The sequence below is a fragment of the Eriocheir sinensis genome, chromosome 30, assembly GCF_024679095.1.
Source record: "Eriocheir sinensis breed Jianghai 21 chromosome 30, ASM2467909v1, whole genome shotgun sequence".
Lineage (NCBI taxonomy): Eukaryota > Metazoa > Arthropoda > Malacostraca > Decapoda > Varunidae > Eriocheir > Eriocheir sinensis.
Genome location: NC_066538.1, coordinates 802,728 through 829,983, shown reverse-complemented (window position 1 = coordinate 829,983; position 27,256 = coordinate 802,728). Strand labels below are relative to the sequence as shown.

General features: G+C 43.9%; 3 protein-coding genes across 7 annotated transcripts in view; 2 read left to right on the top strand and 1 right to left on the bottom strand.

Annotated features, from left to right (window-relative positions):
* The window catches only part of LOC127005373 (uncharacterized), a 21,824-nt gene extending 12,982 nt beyond the window's left edge, over window positions 1–8,842 (bottom strand). Inside the window, exon 1 of the mRNA XM_050874173.1 lies at window positions 8,574–8,842. The gene's annotated coding sequence lies outside the window, so the exon portion shown is untranslated. The remainder of the gene's footprint in view (window positions 1–8,573) is intronic.
* LOC127005376 (hemocyanin subunit-like) lies at window positions 3,307–6,466 on the top strand. Of its 2 annotated transcripts, none has more exons than XM_050874181.1 (3): window positions 3,307–3,455; window positions 4,086–5,609; window positions 6,030–6,466. In XM_050874181.1, exons 1-3 carry the CDS (start codon window positions 3,371–3,373, stop codon window positions 6,284–6,286), a joined length of 1,866 nt encoding a protein of 621 aa, XP_050730138.1. In that variant the 5' UTR covers window positions 3,307–3,370; the 3' UTR covers window positions 6,287–6,466. The 2 variants fall into 2 exon arrangements, with proteins under 2 accessions (XP_050730138.1, XP_050730137.1); XM_050874180.1 differs by having other exon boundaries at window positions 5,885–6,466.
* On the top strand, window positions 8,822–27,256 carry LOC127005374 (dolichyl-diphosphooligosaccharide--protein glycosyltransferase subunit STT3B-like). Of its 4 annotated transcripts, none has more exons than XM_050874177.1 (15): window positions 8,822–9,413; window positions 10,024–10,242; window positions 10,584–10,761; window positions 11,142–11,406; window positions 11,647–11,818; window positions 12,328–12,506; window positions 12,846–12,973; window positions 13,456–13,572; window positions 13,921–14,072; window positions 14,614–14,959; window positions 15,458–15,571; window positions 16,967–17,091; window positions 17,906–17,993; window positions 18,596–18,654; window positions 21,664–27,256. In XM_050874177.1, the coding sequence occupies exons 1-14, from the start codon at window positions 9,247–9,249 to the stop codon at window positions 18,614–18,616; spliced, it is 2,271 nt and encodes a 756-aa protein (XP_050730134.1). In that variant the 5' UTR covers window positions 8,822–9,246; the 3' UTR covers window positions 18,617–18,654; window positions 21,664–27,256. The 4 variants fall into 4 exon arrangements, with proteins under 4 accessions (XP_050730134.1, XP_050730133.1, XP_050730132.1 ...); XM_050874176.1 differs by lacking the exon at window positions 18,596–18,654 and adding an exon at window positions 18,463–18,521; XM_050874175.1 differs by lacking the exons at window positions 18,596–18,654; window positions 21,664–27,256 and adding an exon at window positions 19,833–19,889.

Genomic DNA, 27,256 nt, shown 5'->3' with positions numbered 1-27,256 from the left:
TGATAGATAGATAGATAAATTAATAGGTAGACAGATAAACAGATGATGGATAGATAGGTTAATAGATAAAGAAAGATGGATATGATTATTATCCGTTACTTCTCTGCCAAGGTAAAGTGAAACAAATAAGTAAAATAAACAAGATAGATAAATAGACAGTGTAACGACCCTCGAGCGGACGCCTTGAAGGGTCGTTCCGGGTGCTCGTCCAACATCAACCACCATCTCCATCCTACTCACGAGACACGAGCCCAGCCGTCACCACCAAGACCCCGACACTTCGAGACCTCAACACTTCAATTCCAGCTACTGTGTCGACCCCAACGCTTCGACACCTCAACACCTCGACTGAAGCAAGCTGGGCTTCATCGGAGGTTATAATAGTTACCCGGCCACCGGCGGAAAGAGTCTAATCTCAACCGAATGTTAAGATGCTACCTGTCACTGGCTGTACTTCAGACGGCGAGGACAACACCTTGGCAGTGAAGTACAAGGACACATATCCGAGGAGGATACTTTGCATATTTTTACTTTTTTTCTGTTTCTTTTGTTGCCTTGTCACTAAGGGTTATAACTTCATTATACCGGAGTAATATATTTTCTTTGTCTCGTATTAAATATAAGTGTGTCATGTAAATATAAGAATTTAATTTAACTTTCACTTTAGAGTTCTCGTCACTAAAAGATGTCACCCCTTTTGGTGACGTAACTAGATAGATAGACAGATATCCCCACCCTCAGATAGACAGACAGATAGATATCCCCACCCCCAGATAGACACAGATAGATATCCCCACCCCCAGATAGACAGACAGACAGATATCCCCACCCCCAGATAGACAGACAGACAGACAGACAGACAGATAGATATCCCCACCCCCAGATAGACAGACAGACACAGACAGATAGATATACCCACCCACAGATAGACAGACAGACAGATAGATATCCCCACCCCCAGATAGACAGACAGACAGACAGATAGATATCCCCACCCCCAACAACAGCAGTGGCCAGGTACTTGACTATTTGACTCTTGATAAAAGCATCGTATCCAATCGTTTTTTCTGGGTGCAGTTACCTTACATAAACATTTTTTTGCACATAGCTCAAGACCTGTTATCGCCGTACCCTATTCCTGTCAATCATGTATAAGGAGGAGAAGAACTCTCCTCCTTCTCGTGTCCCCTGTAAAGTTCATAGTCGTAAACGTATCGGGCTGCCATTACGACTGTTTTTAAAAGGCCACAGAGCAGATTATCCGGGTTTTCATGGTGAGTTTCCCGTTCAAGATGTAGAAGTCGGGTAAAGTTATCATTTAACAGTCCATGACAATCCCAGGAACTTTTAAACGTGTCGGACTTCCATTATAACAAAGTTTGAAAGGTTTTTTTTATGCCGAGTTTTCTGTTGAAGATGCAGAACAAAGTTTGAAAAGGTTTTTTTATGCAGAGTTTCCTGTTGAAGATGCAGAAGTCGGGTAGAACTATCACTTACATCACAAAACCGTCCATGAAAAGCCCAGCAATTTCCATGAGAGGCTTTTGAAACAGAACTGAGATGCCGATACGTTTAAGAATATGGAAAAAACTATCACTAACATCACAAAACAGTCCATGAAAAGCCCAGCAGTTTCTATGAGGGGCTTTTCAAACAGGACAACTGAGATGCCGATACGTTTAAGAATACAGGCAAAACTATCACTTAACATCAAAACAGTCCATGAAAAGCCCAGCAATTTCCATGAGAGGCTTTTCAAACAGGAGAACAGAGGTGCCGCTATGTTTAAGTATACGGGCTTTAATGACCTTGGGTGACCTTCTAGACTGCTCTTGACGCGGCCCCCTCTCCTATGAGTCTTCACCACAATGACCATCCACCCCGTTTTTGCTTCGCTATTTGTTGCTGTGTGGCTGTTGTAGTATTCCATTCACTTAGGTTGTGTTACCCACAGGTCCCGGTTCTTAGTCGGGTTGGTAAGTACTCGTGGTAAATACTTGGTGATCGAGTTACCGTTATCATTATTATAGAGATCCATGGACGAGCATCAAGGGGAAACTAAACTGCTATAGACCCAAACAGCCCCCTTGATGAATAGATATGGATGGGGAAAAATAAGAGACAGTGGCAATAGAATAAGAAATAAAAAAGGGGAACGAAAAAAAATACGAGTTTATAGACGGATGTTGACTATTCTGAACATAATATAAATCGATGTTTGGTCGGCATAAAACCAGCTGAATTACCGTTGGCCTCGCTCACCAACACACCATAATACAACACAATATGAATCGGTGTTTGGCCAGCATAAAACCAGCTACCCATTTTGACCATCGGGAAACCAAACAAACTCTGGGGCTGAATTACTGCTGGCCTCGCTCGCCAACACACCATGATACAACACAATATGAATCGGTGTGTGATCGGCATGACAACAGCTGCCAACTCAAAGGCATCAAAAATATGTTTACTCATGGCGTTAAGGAGCTGCCAGGGCCCGTATCCTCAAACATTGCGGGGCTCAAACACTCACATAAAATAAGACTTTCGTATAGGTTGTGGGCATTCTATGAGTAGTTTTATGAGCTTAGGGATAGTTTGATAGGGCCTCTACACTGTGAACATGAGAAGCACCTAAGAGAAGCCGATTAATCTCCTTTTTGGCCTTTGGAAATGGTTGATGTGAGGCGGAGGCGTGTGAGAATGACGACCCAAGCTGGCAAAAGTTTCCTTACGCTTTTGGCTTTCACAGTAAATAATTTCACAGGTCACAAAGGATATATGTCAATTTCTCATTAGTTTCTTTTCACGTTCATGGTGCAGAAGCCTCATCAAAGTATCGCTAGGCTCATAAAAATACCCATGGAAATACTAACACAAATCCTCTACGGAAGCCTTGTCAAATGTGGGTGTAGAAGCCCCGAATTGTTTTAGAATCTAGGGTCTTATAATCGGTACTCTCAGACGCTTCCACGCCTCGCATCAACTATTTTCAAAGGCCAAAAAGGAGGTTAATCAGGTTCTAATGAGTGTTCTTTTAGGTTCATGGTACAGAAGAAGGATCAAACTACCACCAGGGCCATAAAACTACCCTTAGAAATACCCAGAACTCCTAGAAAAGCCTTGTCAAATATGTGCTTGGGCGCCGAAATGTTTAAGAATAAGGGCTTGTGTCATAAAATGCTGTGGAGTGGATCATTGAGACATGTCGGGGGTCGGGGGGACGAGCCGGACACACGAGCAGGCAGATAACACTCGGGTACGTGGACTATCTGACCGAGGGGGGTAACGAGGTGACCGCTGCAGGGTATATAAGGCCACTGCTGCTCACGACGGTCACCAGTCACCACAGACGGGTCCAGCAAGCAACATGAGGCTCCTGCTGGTGTTGAGCGTCTTGGTGGCCGCCGCTGCCGCCTGGCCTAACCTGGGAATGATGGCAGACTCCACAGGGGGTGAGTATCAAGACTCCAGCTTCAGGTTATATCATTTTAGCTGTTAACCCCTGACCTGCTCTACTTTGCCTATGTTCCAATACCAGTGTGCCAAAGAGGTGTTCTGAGGTACTTGGCACTCCCATTTACAGTCTTAAGAATACGTAGACTGTGTTCCCATCATTCCTGCAGCGTTCATTTGCAAGGGGTGACACATAGTCTAGTTTGAGAACCCATTATTAAGATTCACATGCCCGTAGTCTTAAGTATCAGCGCCTCAATTCACCTGTTTAAAAAGACTTTCGTAGAAGTTGCTGGGATTTTCATGAACTGTTGTGTAATGCCAGTGATAGTTTTACCCGACTTCTGCACTTTGAACGGGAAAATCACCCATGAAAACCCGCTTAATCTTCTCTCTCGCCTTGGATATTAGTCGTCATGGGAGTCGGATATGTTCCAGAATATGGACCACAGTATCTTCGATTTTGTATCCCCTCATCCATGGCTCAGCTCAGCACCTCACACGAGTCCACACCGTCCCTATGCCTTCATTTCTCAAGCCAAGTTAGTGGTTTAGCTCCACGCACCATGATGTGACACAGAAAACATGTGATTGCTGTACAAGTGGACGTCATGCATCCTAATTTTCAGGTGCCTCCAACGCCCAGAAGCAGCACGACGTGAACAGTCTGCTGTGGAAGGTGAACGAAGTCATCCGCAACGACGCACTTCGCGGACTGGCAGACAGCTATGACCCGATGTCCGGCACCTACGACGACGAGGGCGTGTCCGTGCGGCGCCTGATGCGGGAGTTGAAGGACCACCGCCTGCTGCAGCGCCACCACTGGTTCTCGCTCTTCAACACGCGGCAGCGCAAGGAGGCCCTCATGCTCTACGATGTCCTGGAGCACTCGAGCGACTGGGCAACATATATTGGTAACGCGGCGTTCTTCCGCATGCGCATGAACGAGGGCGAGTTCGTGTACGCCCTGTATGCCGCCGTGGTGCACTCCAAGCTGACCCAACACGTGGTGCTGCCGCCGCTCTACGAGATCACGCCGCACCTCTTCACCAACAGCGAGATCATCCAACAAGCCTACACGGCCAAGATGATGCAGACGCCTGCCAAGATCCTCTCCCCCACCAACGGCAGGCTGAAGAACAACCCGGAGCAGCGCGTCGCTTACTTCGGCGAGGACGTGGGCATGAACACGCACCACGTCACCTGGCATCTCGAGTTCCCCTTCTGGTGGGATGACGGCCACGAAAACTACCACTTAGAGCGTAAGGGGGAGAACTTCTTCTGGGTGCACCACCAGTTGACCGTGCGCTTCGACGCTGAGAGGCTGTCCAACCACCTGGAGCCCGTTGACGAGCTGCACTGGGACGACATGATCTACGAGGGCTTTGCGCCGCACACCATGTACAAGTACGGCGGCTACTTCCCCTCACGGCCAGACAACGTGTGTTTCGAGGACGTGGACGGCGTGGCACGGATCCGCGACATGCTGATCCTCGAGGAGCGCATCAGGGACGCCATCGCCCACGGCTACGTCACGGACAGGGACGGATCCATTATTAACATTATGAACTCGCGCGGTATCGACGTGCTGGGTGACGTCATCGAGTCCTCCATGTACAGCCCTAACCCGGAGTACTACGGGGCGCTGCACAACATGGCCCACATGATGTTGGGCCGCCAGGGTGACCCGCATGGCAAGTTCGACCTCCCTCCTGGCGTACTCGAGCATTTTGAGACCGCCACGCGCGACCCCGCGTTCTTCCGTCTCCACAAGTACATGGATAACATCTTCAGGGAGCACAAGGATAGCCTCGAGCCGTACACGAAGGAAGACCTGGTGTTCCCCGACGTCTCTATTGACAGCGTGGCCATCGCCGAGCCCCTGGAAACCTTCTTTGAGGAGTTCGAGTACAGTCTTGTCAACGCCGTCGACGACACAATCGAGATCGATGATGTGGCGATCTCCACCGTTGTTCCTCGCCTGAACCACAAGGATTTCTCGTACCAGATCGGCGTCTCCAACAACAAGGGCTCGGAGGTGCTGGCGACGGTGCGCATCTTTGCCTGGCCGCAGCATGACAGCAACGGCATCGAGTTCTCTGTCAACGAGGGCAGGTGGAACGCCATCGAGCTGGACAAGTTCTGGACGAAGCGTGAGTATTCCCAAATAGTTTGCTTGCTGTTAAATACCATGTAATTCAATCATGCTATTCAACCAAAAGCATATTCAAGGTGCTGTTTTACACAATCGAATGCATTGATTTTATTTATAGAGTCTAATAGAACGTTTTTCTATCACCTTAAGTTCAGAAAAGTCATTTATTGATCGGTATAGATTTAGTAAAGATTTTCTGATCGGTAAAGTTCAGAGAAGACTTTGCTGGTCGTTACACAATCAGACAACGAGCTACAATATCTATTCCCACAGTGGCGCCGGGCAGCAACAGCATCACACGCAGCAGCAGGGAGTCGGCCCTCACCGTGCCCGACGTGCCCAGCTTCCAGACCATCATCGACAAGACGGAGGAGGCGCTCGCTGCCGGCCAAGAACTCGATATGGATGAGTTCGTGAGTGGCGCCGGGCTGCCCAACAGATTCCTCCTCCCCAAAGGCAACTCACACGGCATGGAGTTCTGTCTGGTTGTCTTCATCTCCGACGGTGCCAAGGACGCGGCCGTGGAGGGTCTGCACGAGAACACGTCCTTCAACCACTACGGGTGTGCGGACGGCAAGTACCCCGACAACCAGCCGCATGGGTATCCGCTGGACCGACGCATCGACGACGAGAGGATCATCAAGAGTGTGCCAAACTTCAAGGCCATCAACGTGAAGGTGCACCACGTTGAGGCACACTAAGGATCATGTACTTAAACATTTCGCCGCCCAACGCACATATTAGATAAGGCTTTCGTAGGAGCTGTGGGCCTCTCCCTGGGTAGTTTGTAATCGTGGTGGGAGTTTGACACTGCTTCTGTACGATGAACTCTAAAAATATACTCGTGAAAACCCATTTCACCTCTTTTTTGATCTTTCGAAATAACTGATGTGGAAGTCGGCAGCGTAGGCTTTCGTGGGAGTTGTGGGCCTCTCCCTGGGTAGTTTGTAATCCTGGTGGGAGTTTGACACGGCTTCTGTACGATGAACTCTAAAAATATACTCGTGAGAACCCGTTTTACCTTTTTTTTTATCTTTCGAAATAACTGATGTGAAAGTCGGTAGCGTCTATAAGAATAACGACCTGAGAGAGAACGCAAACGAGGAGTCTAGCACCTAAGAACAGCTACTCATCGACACCAGAAACTACACTGAGACGCTGAGGACCACTGAGACCCACAGCACCAAGAACGTGGAGGCACATGAGACACAACACCAAGAAACAGTCTAGCACCTACAAGGCCTACCCATCGACACTTTACCTAGTCTCCTAAAAGTACACTGACCTTGAGGAATACTGACACTGACAGACACACAGCACCAAGGACATGGAAGGACATTCAGGGACACCAACAAGGAATCTAGCACCTTAAAAGGGCAAGGGCTACCCGTCTACAGCTTACCTAATCTCTCCCCAAAATAGAGAACCGTATTCAAAGTAACAATTAAACGGCAAAATAAAAGGTTTACATGCATGTGTTGTAAAAGCTATCCACCTAATACTGATACAATTTAGTATAGGCACAACAAGTAATGAATGCAGTAAAATCTACATATATATCTGTCCTTTCATTATAATAATTGATGTTGTTTTCCTATATAAACTTCATCTTTATTTTTAAGCAGAATCAGTAAACACCACTTTTCATGAAATTTATCAGTTTTTTTTGTTTTTTGTGGGGGCTCCCTTCATTTTCTAATGCGCGTAGCGATCGATTATAGTCACCGCCAGCATAGTAGCCTACTCTCAGCAAAAGAAGTAGTATAGTAGTAGTAGTAGTAGTAGTAGTTTTTGTTGAAGTCGTGGAAAGATGGCCATTCGTCCTCCAAATGTTCGTATTCAGTAACCAAACAACGTTATAGCCTGGTTCACAAAGTTTCCAGCAGCTTTCTGGAGCTTACGCAACAAAGTCTGTGCTCAACAATATTAACACTTAGTTCAACTTCATAGTCTTGGGAAATCTCCTGCCACATTAGCACCAGCAGACCGATCAGTAAGTGTTGTTTTTTTTCAGCAAGCTTTCTACCAGATTGCCATCAACGTACCAGTGCCTGCAGGACAAATTGTGTCACGGGAGGTGCGTCACCTCGGCAGTGACGCGCAAAAGTCTACGGACGCAGCCAGCCACGTTTACATTATTACTCTGCGATGCCCCAGATTCATTACCCTCCAGAACATATTTATCCATCATCATACTAATCACGACGAGTAACAAGCAAGCTAACCATTCATCATGTCATGTCTCAGCCACTCATTCCTCCGCATTTACCTGCCATTTAGCTCTTCAGCTAATCATGAGAGGTCTGGCAAATACTTCCAAGGTGTCAGAGGAACACTTGCCATGGATAATTATTAGGGTCTGTAACTCTGCAAAGCATAGGCCCACGGCTGGCCCATGCAAGCTATCTGTAGAGGGGGATGGGGAGCGGTCGTGCAGTTTGCATACATGCAGTAGTAGGCTACCCAGTTTGTCAAATTAAATTCTTTCTTTCATAATTTCATATGGAGGTCCCAACTCTTCTCTGAAAGAACTTGGTCCCTTGAAAGAAGAATACAGCAAGCTTGGCCCCCCATAGCCACGTCACGTACTGGTCATTCACCTGAGCTGTCACACACCGTGACAGCTGACTGGCCTGACGAATAAGGGGAAGCTGCTGAACATAACGCCGCAGGGAAGACAGATAATTCAATTGTTTGTGACTAAGGCAATAGTTTTTCCACTATAACATGGCTAAGTTGCATTGCATTTGTTTACTTTTGCAAGAGACAAGTTAGTGTTAGTTTTGAAATGGCTGCTTGGTGGCTGCTGATAACATCACCGAGGCAACTGACGTAATTCAACTTTACCCGAGTTAAGTAGAGGCGGTGAAGAGCCTCCTATTCAAATGAAATATCGACAACACAAGAAATGTTTACAGTTTTCAAGCAGCAGCGTTGTTGAGGGGCAGGAGGCCTTATTCACCCTGGTTTTGTCCTGCGAGGTTGTCCCGGGCGTGGCAGCTACCATGGTCTTCCTGAGACGGGGCTGATGACTGTTGGTCGTTGTGGAGGCGTGACACCCTCGGCAGCAGGGGGGCGGGCAGGCTGAGGGGTGCCCGTGGCAAAGCGTGAGGGGCGGTGCGCAGGGCGGGCGTCAGGTGTCGGGGCGGCGCCGGGGACCAATAGCGCCGCGCCAGCCCGGCAGCGTCCACAGTTTGTTTACATCGGCGCCGTGTGTCACGCGGCCCTGGCACACACACACCTCACCCCGACCACTGCCCCAGGCTCACCACCAGCGGGCCAGCAGGACCACTCAGCGGGAACACCGGGGCGCGGGGCACTGAGGGCTGCAGGCGGGCAGGGCGCGGGGACACAGAGAGAGAACCTCCCGGCGGGCCACAAGTCAGGGCCAGGCAGGATACCGGATACTGTAACTAAGCGTGCCGTGTGAAGTATCTAAGTGTGGGGAGGTACCGAGGAGGACCTAAGAGGCGATACAAAGCGGAACACCTCTAAAGAAGAAGAATAAGGTGCACAGCCAGGCCCAGGGGGAGCGAGCAGGGCTGTGCGGTACACGGGAGGCTGCTGGATGGGCCGTTGAGGGCGTGGAGGTCAGGTCATCGGGTCACGGAGGGAGGGTCACGGGAGTTACAAGCATGGGGAGGACACAGGTGGGTAAGGGCGGCGGGGGCATGTCCAGTCCCCTGGGGGTGAAGAGCCTGCTGGTGTTCACGGTGCTGCTGCTGGCGTGGCTGGCGGGCTTCCTCTCAAGGCTGTTCGCTGTCATACGCTTCGAGAGCATCATCCACGAGTTTGACCCATGGTGAGTGAGGGGGTAAGGGAGAGGGAAGGGGAAGGAGAGAGAGATAAGAGACAGGGAAGGAGGGACAGATGGAAGGAGCGAGAGAGAGAGATAGAGACAGGGAAGGAGGGAGAGAGGGACAGAGGGAAGGAGCAAGAGAGAGACAGGGAAGGAGGGAGAGAAGGAAGAGAGAGAGAGAGACAGAGACGGACAGGGAAGGAGGGAGAGAGGGACAGAGGGAAGGAGCGAGAGAGAGTCTACAACGTTGCCAGATTGTGGTACTCAGCCTTCTATATTTGCCGATTTCCAACCCAAAACTGCTTCCTCACCCCAGGAACTGCCTTCATATATAGTTATCATTAAAATGGCTAATTATTGGTGTTTTTTGGCAATAGCTATGGCTCAGAAACTGGTAAATACGAGGCTCTGAATACGATCAGACAGGTTTTACTATAACAAAAAGAGAGGCGGATTTAATTATACAAAGAGAATAAAACAATAAATTAAGAGCAGGGTGTCGGAGAAATAGATAGAAAACAAGTATATATATATATATATATATATATATATATATATATATATATATATATATATATATCATAACAGTGCTGCCAACTCACCCCTTCGCCAGGTTCAACTACAGAGCCACGGCGCACATGGTCAAGAATGGCTACTACAACTTCCTCAACTGGTTTGATGAGAGGGCCTGGTACCCCCTCGGACGTATCGTGGGGGGCACCGTCTACCCCGGCCTCATGCTCACCTCGGGCAGCATACACTACATCCTCAACATGCTCAACATTCCTGTGCACATTCGGGACATCTGTGTATTCCTAGCGCCAATTTTTAGGTGAGTTATGCTTTTATTTCTTGGTTTATGGTCCATTTTCTGCCATTCTTGGGGGCAGACTTGTGATGATCCTCGTCCTCCTCTTTTTACTTTATTTTTTATCATTATAGTTATCTTTTTTTGTCTTCAAGGAGTTTTGCTTTCTCTACAAATGGAAACTTCTTAGACATATTAATGCGTCATTGTTTTTTTATATACATGGATTTTCGCTCATACAAACGGAAGGAGGAGTGATTGGTGAAGTTTTTTGTTTTGATTTGTTTTTCCAAGAGCTGCTTCCTTCACTGTAAAAAGAAAAAGATGAAGAAAGACATATACGTGAATGCCTGTTTCCCCTCCAGTGGCCTGACAGCGATAGCCACCTACTTCCTCACCAAAGAAGTGTGGTCGTCCGGGGCGGGGCTGTTCGCTGCGTGTTTCATCGCCGTGGTGCCCGGCTACATCAGTCGCTCAGTTGCTGGGAGCTACGACAACGAGGGCATCGCCATCTTTGCGCTCATGTTCACTTATTATCTATGGGTGAGTGTACAACTGCACTTCCTTGTATTTTCTCTTGAAAGCCACCAATCATTGCCTGAACTTAGCTATGGCCCAACAAAGGTTCCAATATCATTGCTTCACCTGGTTGCAGACTGAGGTAACACAACACCCAATGGCTTCCCTTTCCTACCATTCTTAATCTTTCTTTATTGTTAGTGTAATCCTCCTGCCCCATCAATGGTTTCGGTTTCACTTCACCTGATGATGCCCTTGAAGTAATGCCATCACCTCCCAACAAGACTCACTATCCACCTTTCATTGATATTAGTGAGTATATAATCTCCTACCCCAGCAAAGGTTCCAATTTCACTTCACCATCTAGCTACACCTTTGGCCTAACACCCTGTACCACCCAACAGGTCAAATCGGTGAAGACGGGCAGCCTGTTCTGGGCGGCGATGGCTTCCCTCTCCTACTTCTACATGGTGAGTGCGTGGGGCGGCTACGTCTACATCATCAACCTCATCCCGCTCCATGTGTTCGCCCTGCTGCTGATGGGACGCTTCTCGCACCGCCTCTACACAGCCTACACCACCTTCTACATCCTGGGCCTTATTTGCTCCATGCAGGTTCCCTTTGTCGGGTTCCAGCCCATACGTACCTCGGAACACATGGCCGCTGCAGGTGAGGGGTTAGGCCTGACACTTTATTTCATTTATTTATTGATTTATGTATTTTATCACAAGTCCAACCCCATGAACAGGAGATGGGATATAAATGAAGAAGATAGATTTATTGTGTGCTTCTGAAGAGTTTGCATTTTTTACATTAAGAAAAGCTGATCAAAGGATAGAAAAGCCTGCTATGGAAGGATTCTTATTACTCTTCATTCACTTATATTAACCCCTTCCTCCTCTTCTTCAGGAGTGTTTGCCCTGCTCAACGCTGTGGCGGTTCTCAAGTACCTTCAGAGCGTCATGACCCGGGCTGAGTTCCGCCACTTCTTCCTGGCGGCAGCAGGGACGGCGGCCGGTGCTGTGTTCCTGGTGGTCGTGGGGCTCACCTGGATGGGGGTTGTGGCGCCCTGGAGTGGAAGGTGAGGCAGGAGGGAGGAGAGACGCAACATATATTTTTCATCCTGTTTGTTCTTTGATCATTGTCTTTATTTCCCTGTGGTTGGATAGGTTATGAGTCCCTTCCACTCTTGCCCCCTTTCCTCTTTTTCTCAATCATCAACCCTTCCTGAGCTCCCTTTATTCCCATTAAAAACACTTATCTTCTGTTTTCATCCGTCCCTTTATACTTTATTTTCACACCTGTATCTGTTCACCAAGGGGACTTTTTGGGGGCCTATCAATTCTATGTTTTCTCAATGCTCTCTCTTGGATCTCAATAATAATGCTAATGATAATAATAATAACTCATGTGCCCCCTTTTCACCTCCACTTTTTTAGTTTCACACCCATGTCTGTTCACCAAGGGGACTTTTTGGGGGCCTATCAATTCTATGTTTTCTCAATGGTCTCTTGCATCTCAATAATAATAATAAAGCTAATGGTAATAATAATAATAACTCATGTACCCACTTTTCGCCTCCCTGCCTAGGTTCTACTCACTCTGGGACACGGGTTACGCCAAGATCCACATCCCCATCATCGCCTCTGTGTCGGAGCATCAGCCCACCACCTGGTTCAGCTTCTTCTTCGACCTGCACATCCTGGTGGCCACCTTCCCCGTGGGCCTGTGGTATTGCATCAAGACGGTCAATGACGAGAAGGTGTTCAGTGAGTGTTGCCGAGGGTTTTGCTGTTTTGGTAGTCTGGGTTTTTTTATGTAGGTACTTGACACCGCAGATAGTGAAAGATTCTTAAGCCCGTATTTTTAAACATTTTGCTGCCCAAGTACATGTATTGGACAAGGCTTTCGTAAGAGTTTGGGGCATTACCAGGGGTAGTTATATGGCCCTGGTGGTAGTCTGACCTTTCTTTTGTACCGTGAACATGAAAAAAACACTCATGAGAACCTGATTAATCTCCTTTTCGGCCTAAGGAGAGCGTTGATGTGAGAAGAGAGCGTTTAAGAATACCGACATTAAACATGAACACCAACACCTTCCCCCGCAGTTGTTCTGTTCGCGGTGAGTGCCGTCTACTTCGCCGGGGTCATGGTGCGCCTCATGCTGACCCTCACCCCTGTGGTCTGCGTGCTGGGTGGCATCGTCTTCTCTCGGCTCTTTGAAGTCTACCTCAAGGTGGGTATATGAAGGATGCATATATGTCAAATGAGTGAGTCAAGTTAGGTCAGGTCATTGTGTAGGTGTGTGGGAGGTTTGCCAAGGGTCATGTCAGGTTTGTGTGGAAAGGTCAGGTCATGGTCTCATTTTCCTTGGGGGTGAGTGTGGGCAAGCTTCCATCTGACCCATACTCTAAATTGACCTCTCTTTTGGACACTCATCTCTACTTTCTTCATAGGAGCAGTGATTAGCAGGCTTTCTTATTCATTATTTTTGCCCTTGAACTCCCTCCTTTACTGTAGAAAAAAGAACGATTGATGGGCAAGGTGGGTGATGGTATACAGGTGGAAGGAGCTGAAGACATAGGTAGGTAAGAAAGTGGGTGGGTAGGCAGTGCAGGGAATAAGGATAGACAGGTGGGCATAGTGAGTTACTGTATGATTTAGGTCTAGCTCCTCCTGTTCCCTTCTTCCCCTCACCACCTCACCATCACCACCCAGGAGGAGGAGCAGTCTCGGCCACGAACGGGAGACTCCAGCGACGAGGAGGAAGATGGAGAGAAGAATAACAAGTACGACAAGGCTGGCAAGCTGAGGAAGATGAAGCATGAACAGCAGGTTAGTAGTGTGCCTCTCCTGTTTTTGTGTAGAAGCATCATATTGTAGGGTTCTCTTTTTATTTTTGTTAACTTTTATAGCCTTGTACAGTAAAAATGAGTGTGTGTATGTTGGAGAATCAGCTTCTTCACCACTTGTATATTACTGAATTTAATGACTTGTTACTGTCTATTTCTATCTAGTGCATGCCATCTACTCTCGGCTATTGTCTTCCCAGAGTTACAGCTAAAGAAAAAAAATTGCTACATACCTCTGCCTTTCTAAATTCAGACACTTTTCTTTCTTTAATGTTTTCCCCTTCAGTCAAATTCATCTATAAAGACCTGTGCTCCTCCCTTGCGCCCTTAGTCTAGCAGCGATGGCCTGGGCGTCAACATCCGCAGCATGATCATCGTGGCGGTGCTGATGATCCTGATGATGTTCTCCGTCCACTGCACTTGGGTCACCTCCAACGCGTACTCCTCGCCCTCCATCGTGCTCGCCTCCTACGGCCAGGACGGGTGAGTGTGTGGGGAGGTGTCTGTGAAGGGGGTGAGAGGGGACTTTGTATTAATTATAGTATTTGTATTTCTGCTTCACCTATTACACTGTGATTAATTCTAAGTGTAATATGTTAATTTAAATTATTTGTATTTCTACTTTACCTATTTCACTGTTTGATAATTGTAATATTGGTATGAGTTAGCCTTGTATTCTCAGACACTTTCAGCTATCACATCTGTTTTCCGTTACTCTGCCCTTTCACCTGCTCATCAGCCCTCTAAACTACAGGAGCCAGCAGACTCTCAACATTTTCCAGGAGGCTTATTTATATTACATTACTTCCTTTACTGCAACAAAAAAAAATATGCATCCCTTTTATTCATTTACTCCACTAATTCATCTCACTCAATCCCCCACAAGAGCCGACAGATTCTCGTCGACTTCCAGGAGGCTTATTTATATTACATTACTTCCTTTATAGTAAAAAATTGTATACACGCATCTCCTTTTGTTCTTTTACTCCACCAATTCACCCCCTCACCCTTTCTCCCCCCACAGGAGCCGACAGATTCTCGACGACTTCCGGGAGGCTTACTATTGGCTTGCACAGAACTCCGCCAGCGACGCAAGGGTAATGTCATGGTGGGATTACGGTTACCAGATAGCAGGGATGGCCAACCGGACCACGCTCGTCGACAACAACACGTGGAACAACTCGCACATAGCACTCGTTGGGAAGGCCATGTCCTCGAACGAGACGGCGGCGTACGAGATCATGACGGCCCTGGATGTGGACTACGTGCTGGTTATCTTCGGGGGTGTGATCGGCTACTCTGGAGACGACATCAACAAGTTCCTGTGGATGGTGCGGATTGCCGAGGGAGAGCACCCCAAGGATATCAAGGTGGGTTAGGGTGTGGTGTGCAGGCTTGTTTTGTTATGGGTATTCCTTATTGCTGGCCCTTTTTGTATCTGTGCCTTGTTTTCTGTTTCCTCTTTTGTTGCACCTTTGAATGGAAAAAATAAATTGTTAGTGCTTGTTCTAGAGGCAAGTTAACAGGTTCTTACTGGACTACCACTAACACAATCATTACTACTTCAAACTTTCACATTATTTTAGGGTCAGTAGGTCATCCTTATAGTTTAATGTGAGGGAAAGTGAGGTTTTTGGCCTGTTGCATTTTAATAGTGAATGACTTATCGATGTTTTACCTTCTCGTAAACTTAAAACTGACATTGCATACTTATATTACAGCAGCCACTTAAAATACAATTCACCTGCACCGCTAACGAACTGTGGCACTCACCAGGCCCCTCAAGATAGCTTACTAATTCTATAGGCAGCACCTTAGAAAAAATTATTGCTGTACATGACTGACTTTGTGTTCTTTCCCTTCTGCAGGAGAGCGACTACTTTACCGACCGCGGGGAGTTCCGGGTGGACTCTCAGGGCTCCTCCACGCTCCTCAACTGCCTCATGTACAAGCTGTCCTACTACAGGTTTGGGGAGCTCAAGGTGGGTGCTGAATCTTGGGTAGTGTGTGGGTACTGGAACATGTTATACAGAGGGCTGAATTTTTGGTCTGGGGGCTACTGAAACATACAACTAGGGGCTGAAGCTTGGTATTATTTGGATACTGAAACGCATGCTGATGGGGACTGAATCTTGGGTATTGTGTGGGTACTTGAACATGTTATACAGGGGGCTGAATTTTTGGTCCCTGGTGGCTACTGAAACATATAACTAGGGGCTGAATCATGGTATTATTTGGGTACTGAAACACATGCTGAAGGCGACTGAATCTTGGGTACTGGAACATGTGATACAGAGGACTGAATTTTGAGTCTGGGGGCTACTGGGGGCTAAATCATGGTATTATTTGGGTACTAAAGCACATGCTGAAGGGGACTGGTCTTGAATCTTTTGGGGGCTTCTGAAAAATATGCTGCATGGTGCTGTATCTTGGGTCTTGGTGGGGTAGAAACACATGCTTTTGAGGGCCTGGGAGACTGAATAAAAAACCTTTGCATTAACAGGGATAGAATATTCATTATTATATGTATTGCCTATTAGTGAAGGGTTGAGAATCATCCTCCATTTACTATATATTATAAGAAAGGAGTAGAAGTAACTTTTTGTGTGTGTGTGTGCGCGTGTATGTGTGTGTCATTTTTGTGTCGTTAATTTTTTGTTTCATCGTTTCCTTCTTTCCGCTTCTGTTTTGGATGTCACCTCGCATGTGCAGGATAAGGCAAGTTGAGAGGGAGAGAGAATTTGTAAGGTAGTTGTAGTAGTTTTTTGAGTTCATCTTCCATACCACCTTCCATCCTTGTATAGAGGCACTTGGCAACCTATCCTATTTATGTATGTATTTATCTATTTACTTACCTATCCATGTATTTGTTGTCCATGTTATGCTCAGGGATAGCTCGTGTGGAGAAGGAAAGAAAGGGAGTGCATGCTGGTGAATGGATGACATAAAAGAGGCAGTTGAGGAGAAGAGAAGGAACTATACAAGAAAATGTTAGAGAGAAATGTGACAGAGGAAGCGAGAGAGAGAAAGTACAGGGAGAGTAAGAGACTGGTTAGGGAAGGTTGAGAAAGTGCGAAGTGGTGAAAGGATGAGATAAAAGAGGCAGTTGAGGAGAAGAGAAGGAACCGCAAGAAAATGTTAGAGAGAAATGTGACAGAGGAGGCAAGAGAGAGATGGGAGAGACTACAGGGAGAGTAAGATGCTGGTAAAGAGAGAGTGAATGACGATGGAGGCAAGAGAGAGATGAGAGATTAAGATGCTTGTAAAGAGAGAGTGGATAAGGATATTGATAGATAGTCTTATGCCTCCCCTTACCTAACCTAACCTCACTCAACCAAAAAGAAAAAAACTCATTCGTGTCTCTCCCGCCCTTCCAGCTTGACTTCCGAACACCTCCTGGGTTTGACCGCACACGCAATGCAGTGATAGGCAACAAGGACTTCAAGCTGACCTACCTGGAGGAGGCATACACCACCGAACACTGGCTGGTGCGGATCTACAGGTGCGTGTGTAGTGATGAGGCTTTTGTTTGTGTGTGTGTATAGGTTTCCAGATGATAAATTACTGCACAGAAATTGATAACCTAGAATAATAATTAGCTGTGTAATGATGGAGTGTCATGAAGCAGTTGGTGGAGTAATTACAATCCATCATACTATTCCCATCTTGCCTATCAGCTTAGTCTTTGCTGTTACCATTATGGCCTTTCGGATGCTGCAAATACTAGTTTCCCACTATTTCCAAAGCCCAGGACCTTGTAATATGAGACGTACAGTGTAGAAGGGATGACCAAACCAATTAAGGCAGTACAGCTGTCCCTCAAATAGTACGGTTTCCATTAGTTTGGTTTTGGTTTATGTGAATTTTCATAGAAGATTTTTTAAGGATTTTTGAATTTCCCGACGAGGAGGAAATTTAAAAATCCTTAAAAGATCTTCTATGACAATCCGTATAAAACCGAAACCCAGCTATTGGAAACCATACTATTTGAGGGATGACTGTACTCTGTTTTTGCTGCAACTGGCAACTGAATTCTTGCTGTATCTTATGGTGAAGCAAGTTAGGGAAAAAGCAACCTTAAAGTGGGGGATTCCTAGACCTAAAGTTGCATGACTCTTCTACTGAATTTGACTGGTGTGGAATGTGTATAGTCTGTTGGTTGCTTTAAAATACGATTAGCTGACAGGTTGCGCCATTCACACTATACACCTCATATGTTAATCTGACCCTGATGACCACTTGTTTTTTATACTCCCAAAAATCACATCACTGCATCCTTATGGCACATACAACCCGACCCATCCTCTCGTCAACAGAGTGAAGAAGCCAGACGAGTTCAACCGCCCCCGCATCCCCATCCCCCAGAGGAAGGTGAAGAGAAAGAACGTTTACCTCACAAAGAAGGTAAGTTGTCGCCCCTCCCTTCTCCTGCCCTGTCCTGATACACACACTAACCCGGGTGATGCACTTGATTGAGACAGCGAGCGTTTTCCTTCCTCGACTTTGAATATATCGTCATCTGTTTTCCTTCGTCCATGCAGCCAGGGTTCTTCTTTTAAATATATCATCATCTGTGTTTAGCTTATGACACTTTTGGGTTTATATAGCATAGTGTTAAGACAGTTTGATAGGGCAGAGTCTTAGCATACACAATATATAAATCAATGGTATGTAAATCATGTTATAATTTAGTGGTTTCATTTTCCGGTTAACATATGACACTTCTTGGTTTTAATATAGCATAGTGTTGAGACGATTTGATAGGGCGGAGTCTTAGCATACACAATATATAAATCAATGGTATGTAAATCATGTTATAATTTAGTAGTTTCATTTTCTAGTTAACAGATGACACTTCTTGTTTTTTATGTAGCATAGTGTTGAGACGGTTTGAAGGGCAGAGTCTTCGCATACACAGTACATAAATCATAGGTACGGAAATCGTGTTATAATTTAGTAGTTCCATTATCTGTTCAGCATATGACCCTTCTTGTTTTTTTATATAGCATAGTGTTGAGACGGTTTGAAGGGCAGAGTCTTCGCATACACAGTACATAAATCATAGGTACGGAAATCGTGTTATAACAGTGTTGTCGTTTTTCTTTTTGAAGGGGAAAGGCTTAGGTTCTTTGCTTGCTACACTGCCAGAAGATAGATACCCTTTACTATCTAAGCACATAAACTTGAAACACTTTCCTCTTTCTTAACTGACTATCCATATTATTACAAGGGGAGTAGGGATCATAATGGGAGCTCAGTACACTAACAGACAATAGATATTTACTAACTACACTTCATTTTCCAAGGATATAGGTGAAGACACTTTCCTTTCTCAGCTGTTTGTCCATATTATTACAGAACCATCATTAGAGTTTTGAAGGGCATCATATATACCTTACACTGACAGAAGCTATTTACTCTTATCTCTCCACTCCAGACTTAAAACACTAACTAACTAACTACACTTTATTTTCCAAGGATATAGATGAAGACACTTTCCTTTCTCAGCTGTTGGTCCATATTATTACAGAACCATCATTAGAGTTTTGAAGGGCTGCATATATACCCTACAGGCCTACACTGACAGAGGCTATTTACTGTATCTCTCCACTCCAGGGATATAGCCTTAGACACTTTCCTCTCTCTCCTCTCTGTGTGTCCTCGAGTGCATCACCAGCTCTGTCTTCCTCCGAGCCGCTTTCTCTGTCGCCTCGCCAGTGCCAGTCTCTGTGTGGCTTCGTTTGATTATTTGCTACACTCCAGAAGAAACAATTAAAAGAAACATTTGATTGGTTTGCTAGTGATGCAGTGATTCCTCTACTTGACTTGTTTTGAATGCATTAAATAAAGTTAAATAATGAACCTTAACACTTCCCCATCAGTAAAAGTAATACTAGTGGTAAATAAATAAGTAAATAAGTACTTTTTTGGAGATGGGGGGAGGAGGAGGGAGAGGGAGAGGGTAGTTGTATATACTGATGTAAAAGTCATATTAACCAATTTTTTAAGTGGATCATTACTACTACTACTACTATTCCTCCTCCTACTGCTGCTACTACTACTACTACTACTACTACTACTACTACTACTATCACTTTTGTAGGTCATATTTATCCCTCAAGCAAACATCATAACCAACTTTTACATCAGCTTGACTTTTACACAAGTATATACATCATGTTGAGTCCAGGGCCTCTTATCCAGCCTAATGCCGGGTCCTTTTCTTGCTCCCCCATTGCCCAGGATCCATTTAGTGATCACGACGTAAGTACAGGCACAGTTTGAGGGCCTGTTGCTCCTCCTCCTTTTATGTTGGATGCTAACTAAATAGAACATCTCTCCTTGCCTAACGCCTGGGGCCACAACCACCCCAGTTTTGTTTCCTGATATTTTGATGTTTTAATGTTTTGATATGATTTGTTTCTCCTCTTCTGTTGGTATGTGTGTGATGCTTCTGAGGCCTGGGAGTTGTGCAGCACTGTAGAAATAATCATCAAATCACTCGACCCCAAATTCAGGATGTTGAAATGTTTTTAAAGGGATTTTGTTAGCTCTTTATTTCTTGGGGATAAATACACAATATTTATTGTGGAAAGTAACAAGAGAGCCCCCCTCAAGAAGTAGCTGCTAGATGCTGTGCTGCATAACTGTGCTGTTCTGTATATTATTTATTGTTTATTTTTAGAAGGGCTGAATTGTAGAGTAGCATGCTGTAGTGTAGCCGAGAGTCTGTGGTGTTGCTGCCCATCACTGTGACACTCAACACACACACACACACACACACACACACACACACATACACACGGGGGCCAAAGCAAACAGACACAGTCAGCCCAGACTCTGGGAACACCAATTAAGCTGCTTCTCATGTACATGTAAATAGTGCATGATGTAACCTTTCATGTCCTCGCAGTATGGAACTCCTTGTTGCCAGATTAAGCAATCAGAATTGCTCTTCTACTTCACACTGTCTGTAATATTACACGGTTTCTTGCTGTTTCCCACCACTGTCTGTAGTTTGAACATTGATGTCATTAGCATTGTAAGCCTCGCTGTGTGGTGGCAGTCTTACCTCTCTCAGCACACACAGGAAGCCATTATGAAGGGAAAATGAATATCTTTAAGGATTGGCTTGTGACATGATAACAGCAGAGTAGTTAGGGATATTGTGCAGCCTTATCTCATGTGGGAGAAGATAGCTGTGCCCAGGGAGGCTCAGGGCTGCCAACCTGCATCCTGCCTCCACCCACTGAGATGGAGAGAGAGAGAGAGGAATGATTCAAAATACTTCAGACAGAAAGGATAGAAAAGATAGATGTAGGGAAGCTTATTATTACTTTTAGAACCTTTCAAGACACCAACTTCATTTTTACAGCAAACAGAATTAATAGGGAAAAGAAATAGATGAATGGGAGCTTATTTTTGTAACCTTATAGACAACAACTTTATTTATTTATGTACTTATTTATCCCTACAGCAAAGAAGATGAGGAGAGAATTTAGATGTATATTAGATAAGTTTTCTGAATCTTTAGGACAGCAAACAGCAACTCGGGAGAAATTCAGACGTCGGGAAGCTTATTTTTGTAACTTTTCGGGCAGCAACTTTATTTATTTACGTACTTACTTATCTCTACAGCAAAGAAGATGATTAGGACAGAATTGATGCAATATAGATGTGCTTGCAGAACATCTAGGACAGGAAACAACGCCGAAGGGAGAAATTCAGACGTTGGGAAGCTTATTTTTGTAACTTTTCGGGCAGCATTTTTATTTATTTACATACTTGACAGAATTTAGATGCAATTTAGATGTGCTTTCGAAACATCTAGGACAGGAAACAATGACTAGGGGAGAAATCTAGACATTGGGAAGCTTATTTTTGTAACTTTTTGGGCAGCAACTTTATTTATCTCTACAGCAAAGATGATTATGATAGAATTTAGATGCTTTCAGAACATCTAGGACAGTAAACAACGAATAGAGAAGAAATCCAGACATCGGGAAGCTTATTTTTTGTAACTTTCGGACGGCAACTTCAAACGACCCTAACACTACCTTCTTGTCCCCGGCAGACCACCAAGCGGAGGCGAGGGACCATCAAGAACAGGCCGGTGGTGGTGAAGGGTCAGCGGCCTAAGTCGAAGCTCACCTAGGGTTGACAAGGTTTAGGACGTAGTTGATTGGTCTCACTCCTACACTCCTGTCCCTCTTTCTGCTCCTCCTTTTTCCATCCTTTTCTTCCTCCTCCTCCTCCTTGTTCTGCGTCTTCCTTTCTACTGCCATTCTTCCTTCTCCTTCCCTCCTACTTTTCTTTGTTTTCCCATTCCTTCCTCTCTCTATTCTTCCCCTTCTGCATCATGTCTTCGCTCTCCTTGTTCTTTCTTTTCCTTCCAATCCTCATTTTCCTTGTTGTTCTCCTTACCTTTCTACTTTAACTTTTTTTCCTTGCTCTCCTCCTCCCCCTCCTCGATCTTTCTTTTCCTTCCTTTTCAACTTTTTCGTCTTCTTCCTTTTCCTTCTCTTTATCGTTCTTCCAATCCACATTTTCCTTGTTTTTCTCCTTACTTTTCTACTTTAACTTCTTTTCCTACTCCTCCTTTTACTTGTTCTCCTTCTCCTCCACCTCCGCCCTGTGTTCCTGATTCTCTCATTCTTTCTACCCTCATTCCTCCTCCTCCTCCTCCTTGTAGCTTCCCCTCCGTGGCGTGTGTGTGATCCAGGTGCCTGCAAGATGGTGTACTTCCACATGACTTAAAAAAAAAACATAAGGGGGATAACAATAATAATAATAATAATGATAGTACGTACTTGTTCTTTTTCCCAGATATTTTTTTCGGTGGGGGTGGTTTATAAATGAATGAATAATACTGTATAACCTTTACACTGAGCGTTTAATAGAAAAAAACAAACTTAACGAGGGATCATCTTTAGGAGGTATCACAGTAAGAGTACGTAGAGAGGGTGGCGTTGGTGGTGCGGTGAATTATTACTTCTGTGTTTGTTTGTGTGATTATGTAAAGAAAGACGAGGGAGGAGGTTTTCAATAAAGCTGCAGTAGGTTAAGTCTTAAGAGCACTGATACACGAGAGAGGTTTTTGTTATGTGCCCGGATGTGAGCGTGTAAAAGTTGCTCTTATGTGATAGTTTCCCCTCGCCAAGGATTTGTATTTTTCAACCAAGGAAGGAATTGAGCCCTCCAAGGAAAGTATGGTCTATTTGATAACAGTCTCAAAGAGGTCATTAAAAGGCTATGTTATTGTTTTGTTTGAAGGATAAATTGAGCCTCCAAGGAATTTATTGTGTTTTTAAAAGTTCACCCTTAAAATGTACTCTCAAAAAGATCATTCAAAAGATATGTTAATTTTTGGGTTGAAGATTAAATCGTATCTCCAAGGAAAGTAATGGTCAATGTTGGTCCTCTAAATTTGCCTTTGGAATATTACGTAGTTAAAATCGACCTTCCAAGACTTAGATATTTTTGATTAAGGAAGAATTGAATCCCGTAAAAATATATTGGTAAAGTAAGTAAGTTTTTTTTTTGGAAAAAATTAACCCTCTAGTATTGCATTGTCCATACTTTAAGATATACTCAAAACTGACCTTCCAAAACTTTAATAATCTTGGTTCAGGAAACTTATAAACCCCTAGTAACAGATTGACCATTTAAAAGGCAAATCCGTAATCTTATCCTTTGAAAACGCTACAAGACAGACTTTTACGCGCTAACATACGGGCAAGACGGGCAGGCCTCAGACGTCCCGAGCGTGTGTGTGGGCTGGCCGGGCTCGCATGGGGCCTGAAGTCACCTCCTGCCTTATAAGCTTTGCTGTGAGCCGTGTGATCCGCGACACCCAGACTCAAGCCGATTCAAGATAAAAGAGATGATGTGGCGTCCATAACACTTTTTCCGGCGTTGTATTGCGTACTATTATTGTTGGGTTATTTATGGTCATTTTTGCTTTTTTTTTCCGACTTCCACAACATCTGAGGGTTTCGTAGATTCATTTATTTGTATCATTTTTTTTGTATTTCGTGTCATTGATTTATTTTTCGTCGTTTTTGCCGTTTATTTTGGTTCTGGTTTCGGCTTATTACTTTCACAACGTTTGAGCATTTTGTAGATACGTTTATTTATGTATTTATGATTTGTTTTTGTATATTTCTGCTTTTCTTTTATCTTCATCTTCTTCTCCATCTTTATCTTCTTTCTCCGTCTTCTGTATCTTCATTTTTTCTTCTTTGTCTTTATATCCTTTTTCTTTTCCTCTTTCTCTTTTTATGTCTTCTTTTTTCATCTTTCTCTTCCTTTTCTCTTTCCTCTACCTTCATTTCTTCATCTTTATCTTTCTCTCCTTTTTCTTTTTCTTAGTTTTCTTTTTTCTTTATCTTCTTTTTATCTTTCTCTTCTTTTTCTTCTTCCTCTATCTTCATTTTTTCATCTTATCTTTTTCTCCTTTTCCTTTTTCTTAGTTTTCTTTTTTCTCTATCTTCTTTTTTCATCTTTCTCTTAACTTTATCTTCTGTATCTTCATTTCTTTTCCTTTATCTTTTTCTTCATCTTTCTCTATCCTCTTTATCATCCTTCTCTGCTTTGATATATTTTTGCAGTTTATTTTGGTTTATCGACTTCTACAACATCCAAGCATTTCGTAAACCAATTTATTTATCTATTTATCACTTTTTTTTAGCTTAATTTCTACTTGGGTTTTTGTGTCCTTATATCCCAAGCAACAATAAGGTATTCACTGGTATTTTGGGGTAGACTTATTTATTCATGTATTTATTTTGTCATTTTCTTGTATGTCGATTTGGTTCGTTTTTTGTTCTAATATCCCAAACGACAATTGAGTTATTCGCTGGGTTTTTTTTTGGGGTTGACCATTATGTATTTTCAGAAGGTCTTGTCTTCAACCAAAACCTGAATGGTGGTGAGATTTTTGTATAGGTGTGTGCCTGTGTGTGTGTGTTTGGGGTGTGGGTGTGTGTTGTTGACTGCTTTTTTATTTAAGTAATGATTTCATGCTTTTGTTGTATGGTACGGTTGGCAGTTTTGTATCTACCATTCCAATTAGTATTCAAGATCTTAGGGACCCATTATTAGAGTCTTTGAAGCCTCGGTCCATCTGTATATTAAAAGCCTCTTGCGGAAGTTGTCTGATTTCTATTGGTAGTTTAATGACACTCATAGTTACGTCTACAACTCTTATGTCTTTTCCCTTGGCATTCACTCGCAGGTCCATAGTGTTAAAGTCTTGGAAGCCTCAGTCCATCTATATTTTAAGAAGGCTGTCTCGGGAAGTTGTAGAGATTTACATTGATAGTTTCATGATAGTTATGGTTACGTCTACAACTCTAATCTATATTTCTTCTTCTTTTTCCCTTTTATCTATCTTCTTTTTCTTCTATATCTTCTCCTTTTCTTGTTTTTAATTTTTCTCAATCTATCTTCTTCTTTTTCCCTATCTTTATCTTCTTTATCTTCTTTACTTTCTTTTTCTTATTATTCATCACCATCATCTTCTTCATGTGAGTACTAACTGCAATGGTGCATACAAATCACCAACCATTCCTTATTATTTTGTTTTACTTGATTATATTTTCCACATGCATTTGCCCATTTGCCTGCGAGTGAGGCCGTGCGCGTGTGTTTGTGTGTGTGTGTGTGAGCGAGGCCGGGCAAGGGAGGTGCAGAAGGAGGAGGATGTATCACGGCCTACCTACACTGCTCTATGCCTCAGCGGACTTTGTTTTGACCATATCAGGTGTTTATATTTTGTCGCCAACCGTAATCATTGTCGGATTAGTTTGCAGACGAGTTACTTTCATGCAATTCAGTTTTGGTTTTGTTTCTACACTACCTGGTTATTTGTATGCATTTTAGACTTCCTGGTTATCTCCATTCAGTTTCAACTCTATCCAGTTAAGTTCAGACCCTATACAGTTGTCTTTGTTAGGTTCAGACACTATACAGTTACTTTGATTAGGTTCAGACTCTTACCTAGTGATTTCCATTAGGTTCAGACTCCATCCAGGTATCTCCATTAGGTTCAGACTCTTCTTAGTGATTTCCATTAGGTTCAGACTCTATCCAGGTATCTCCATTAGGTTCAGACTATCCAGATATCTCCATTAGGTTCAGACTATCCAGGTATTTCCATTGGATTCAGACTCTACCCAGTTATATTCATTCAGTTCAGACATTTTCAATCTTTATTCAGACACTACCTACTTATTTTCATGCACTAAAGACTACCCAGTTACTCGGTTATCTCCACTCAGTTCCATCACTTCCCAATTATCTGCAAAGTCAACCCAGTTCCCTTCATTGCATCTGTCAGTTAGGTGAGAGTTGTGTCTGTAAGGGAGCGCTCATCCTGGCCCTGTACATAATGGTCTGGGGCCTGGGTGGTGGTGTTAAGGGTGTTAGTGTGATGTTAGAGTATGTTTGCCAATGCGTTCATGCCATTCCATTGAGCCAAGGGGGTAGAAATTCGATTGTACCACTTAGTTCTGTGTTTTCAGAGTGTTATAAGTTTTTTTGGAAGAGCACAGTGTTGAAAAATTGAGGTTATTTCTTCTTGTACTTGTTTACTTGTGTTAATGTCATTCTACTGAGCCAAGGGATAGAAATGAATTGCAGATATCACTTGTGTTTTGAAAGTGAGTTATAAGTTTTTTGGAGGAGGACAGTGTTAAAAAATCAAGGTTATTCTTATGTTAATGTGAAGCTAAACCCTTGACTTATACTATTCTACTGAGCCAAGGGGTAGAAATGAATTGCAGATATTACTTGTGTTTTGAAAGTGAGTTATAAGTTTTTTGGAAGAGGACAGTGTTAAAAAATCAAGGTTATTCTTATGTTAATGTGAATCTAAAACCTTGACTCATACTATTTTACTGAGGCAAGGGTTAGAAATTGATTGGAGATATTACTTGTGTTGTGAGAGTGAGTTTGAAGACTTTTGGAAAAGGCCATTGTAAAAAAAATCAAGGTTTCTTATTTTATTTGTTTTCTCATGTTAGTGTGAATCTAACCCCTTGACTCTTACCATTCCACTGAGCCAAGGGGTGGAAATTAACAGAATATACCACTTATTTTTGTTTTACCAGTGTTAGTTTTCAGTTTTTGGAAGAGCACTATGTAAAAAAATCAACGTTATTTCTTATTTTACACATTTTCTTATACTAATGTGAATCTGACCCCTTGACTCACCATGCATTCATGTAGGAAAAGATCTGCCGTTATATACGAGTAGAAGGGCCTGACTTGCGAGAAACCTTAAGTCACCCGCGACACCAAGATCATGTTTAGGTTACATGAAACTCACCTCACAGGACTGCCTCGGAAGTGCATCGCAGTGTGATGGGAGCGAGTGAGCGCTGCCTTTTGTCTTAACTCGATTTGCTGGAGCAGTTTTTTTCCTTATGTGTTTACTGATTAGAATATTGTCCACAAATTGGCGAACATACCCTAACACAGTGGTCGCAGAATTATGTCGCACTTCACTCTGGATGTTGGCAAGACCTCACGTCAAGATTTTTTGTTTTTTCACTTTCTTCTTTTTAAGGATAAACTATATTGTTGATGGGAGAAATCACCTGTGTTAATAATTGTTTACATATGTATATTGTGATGAGATATAGTAAAATGCAAGTATGGTTGAA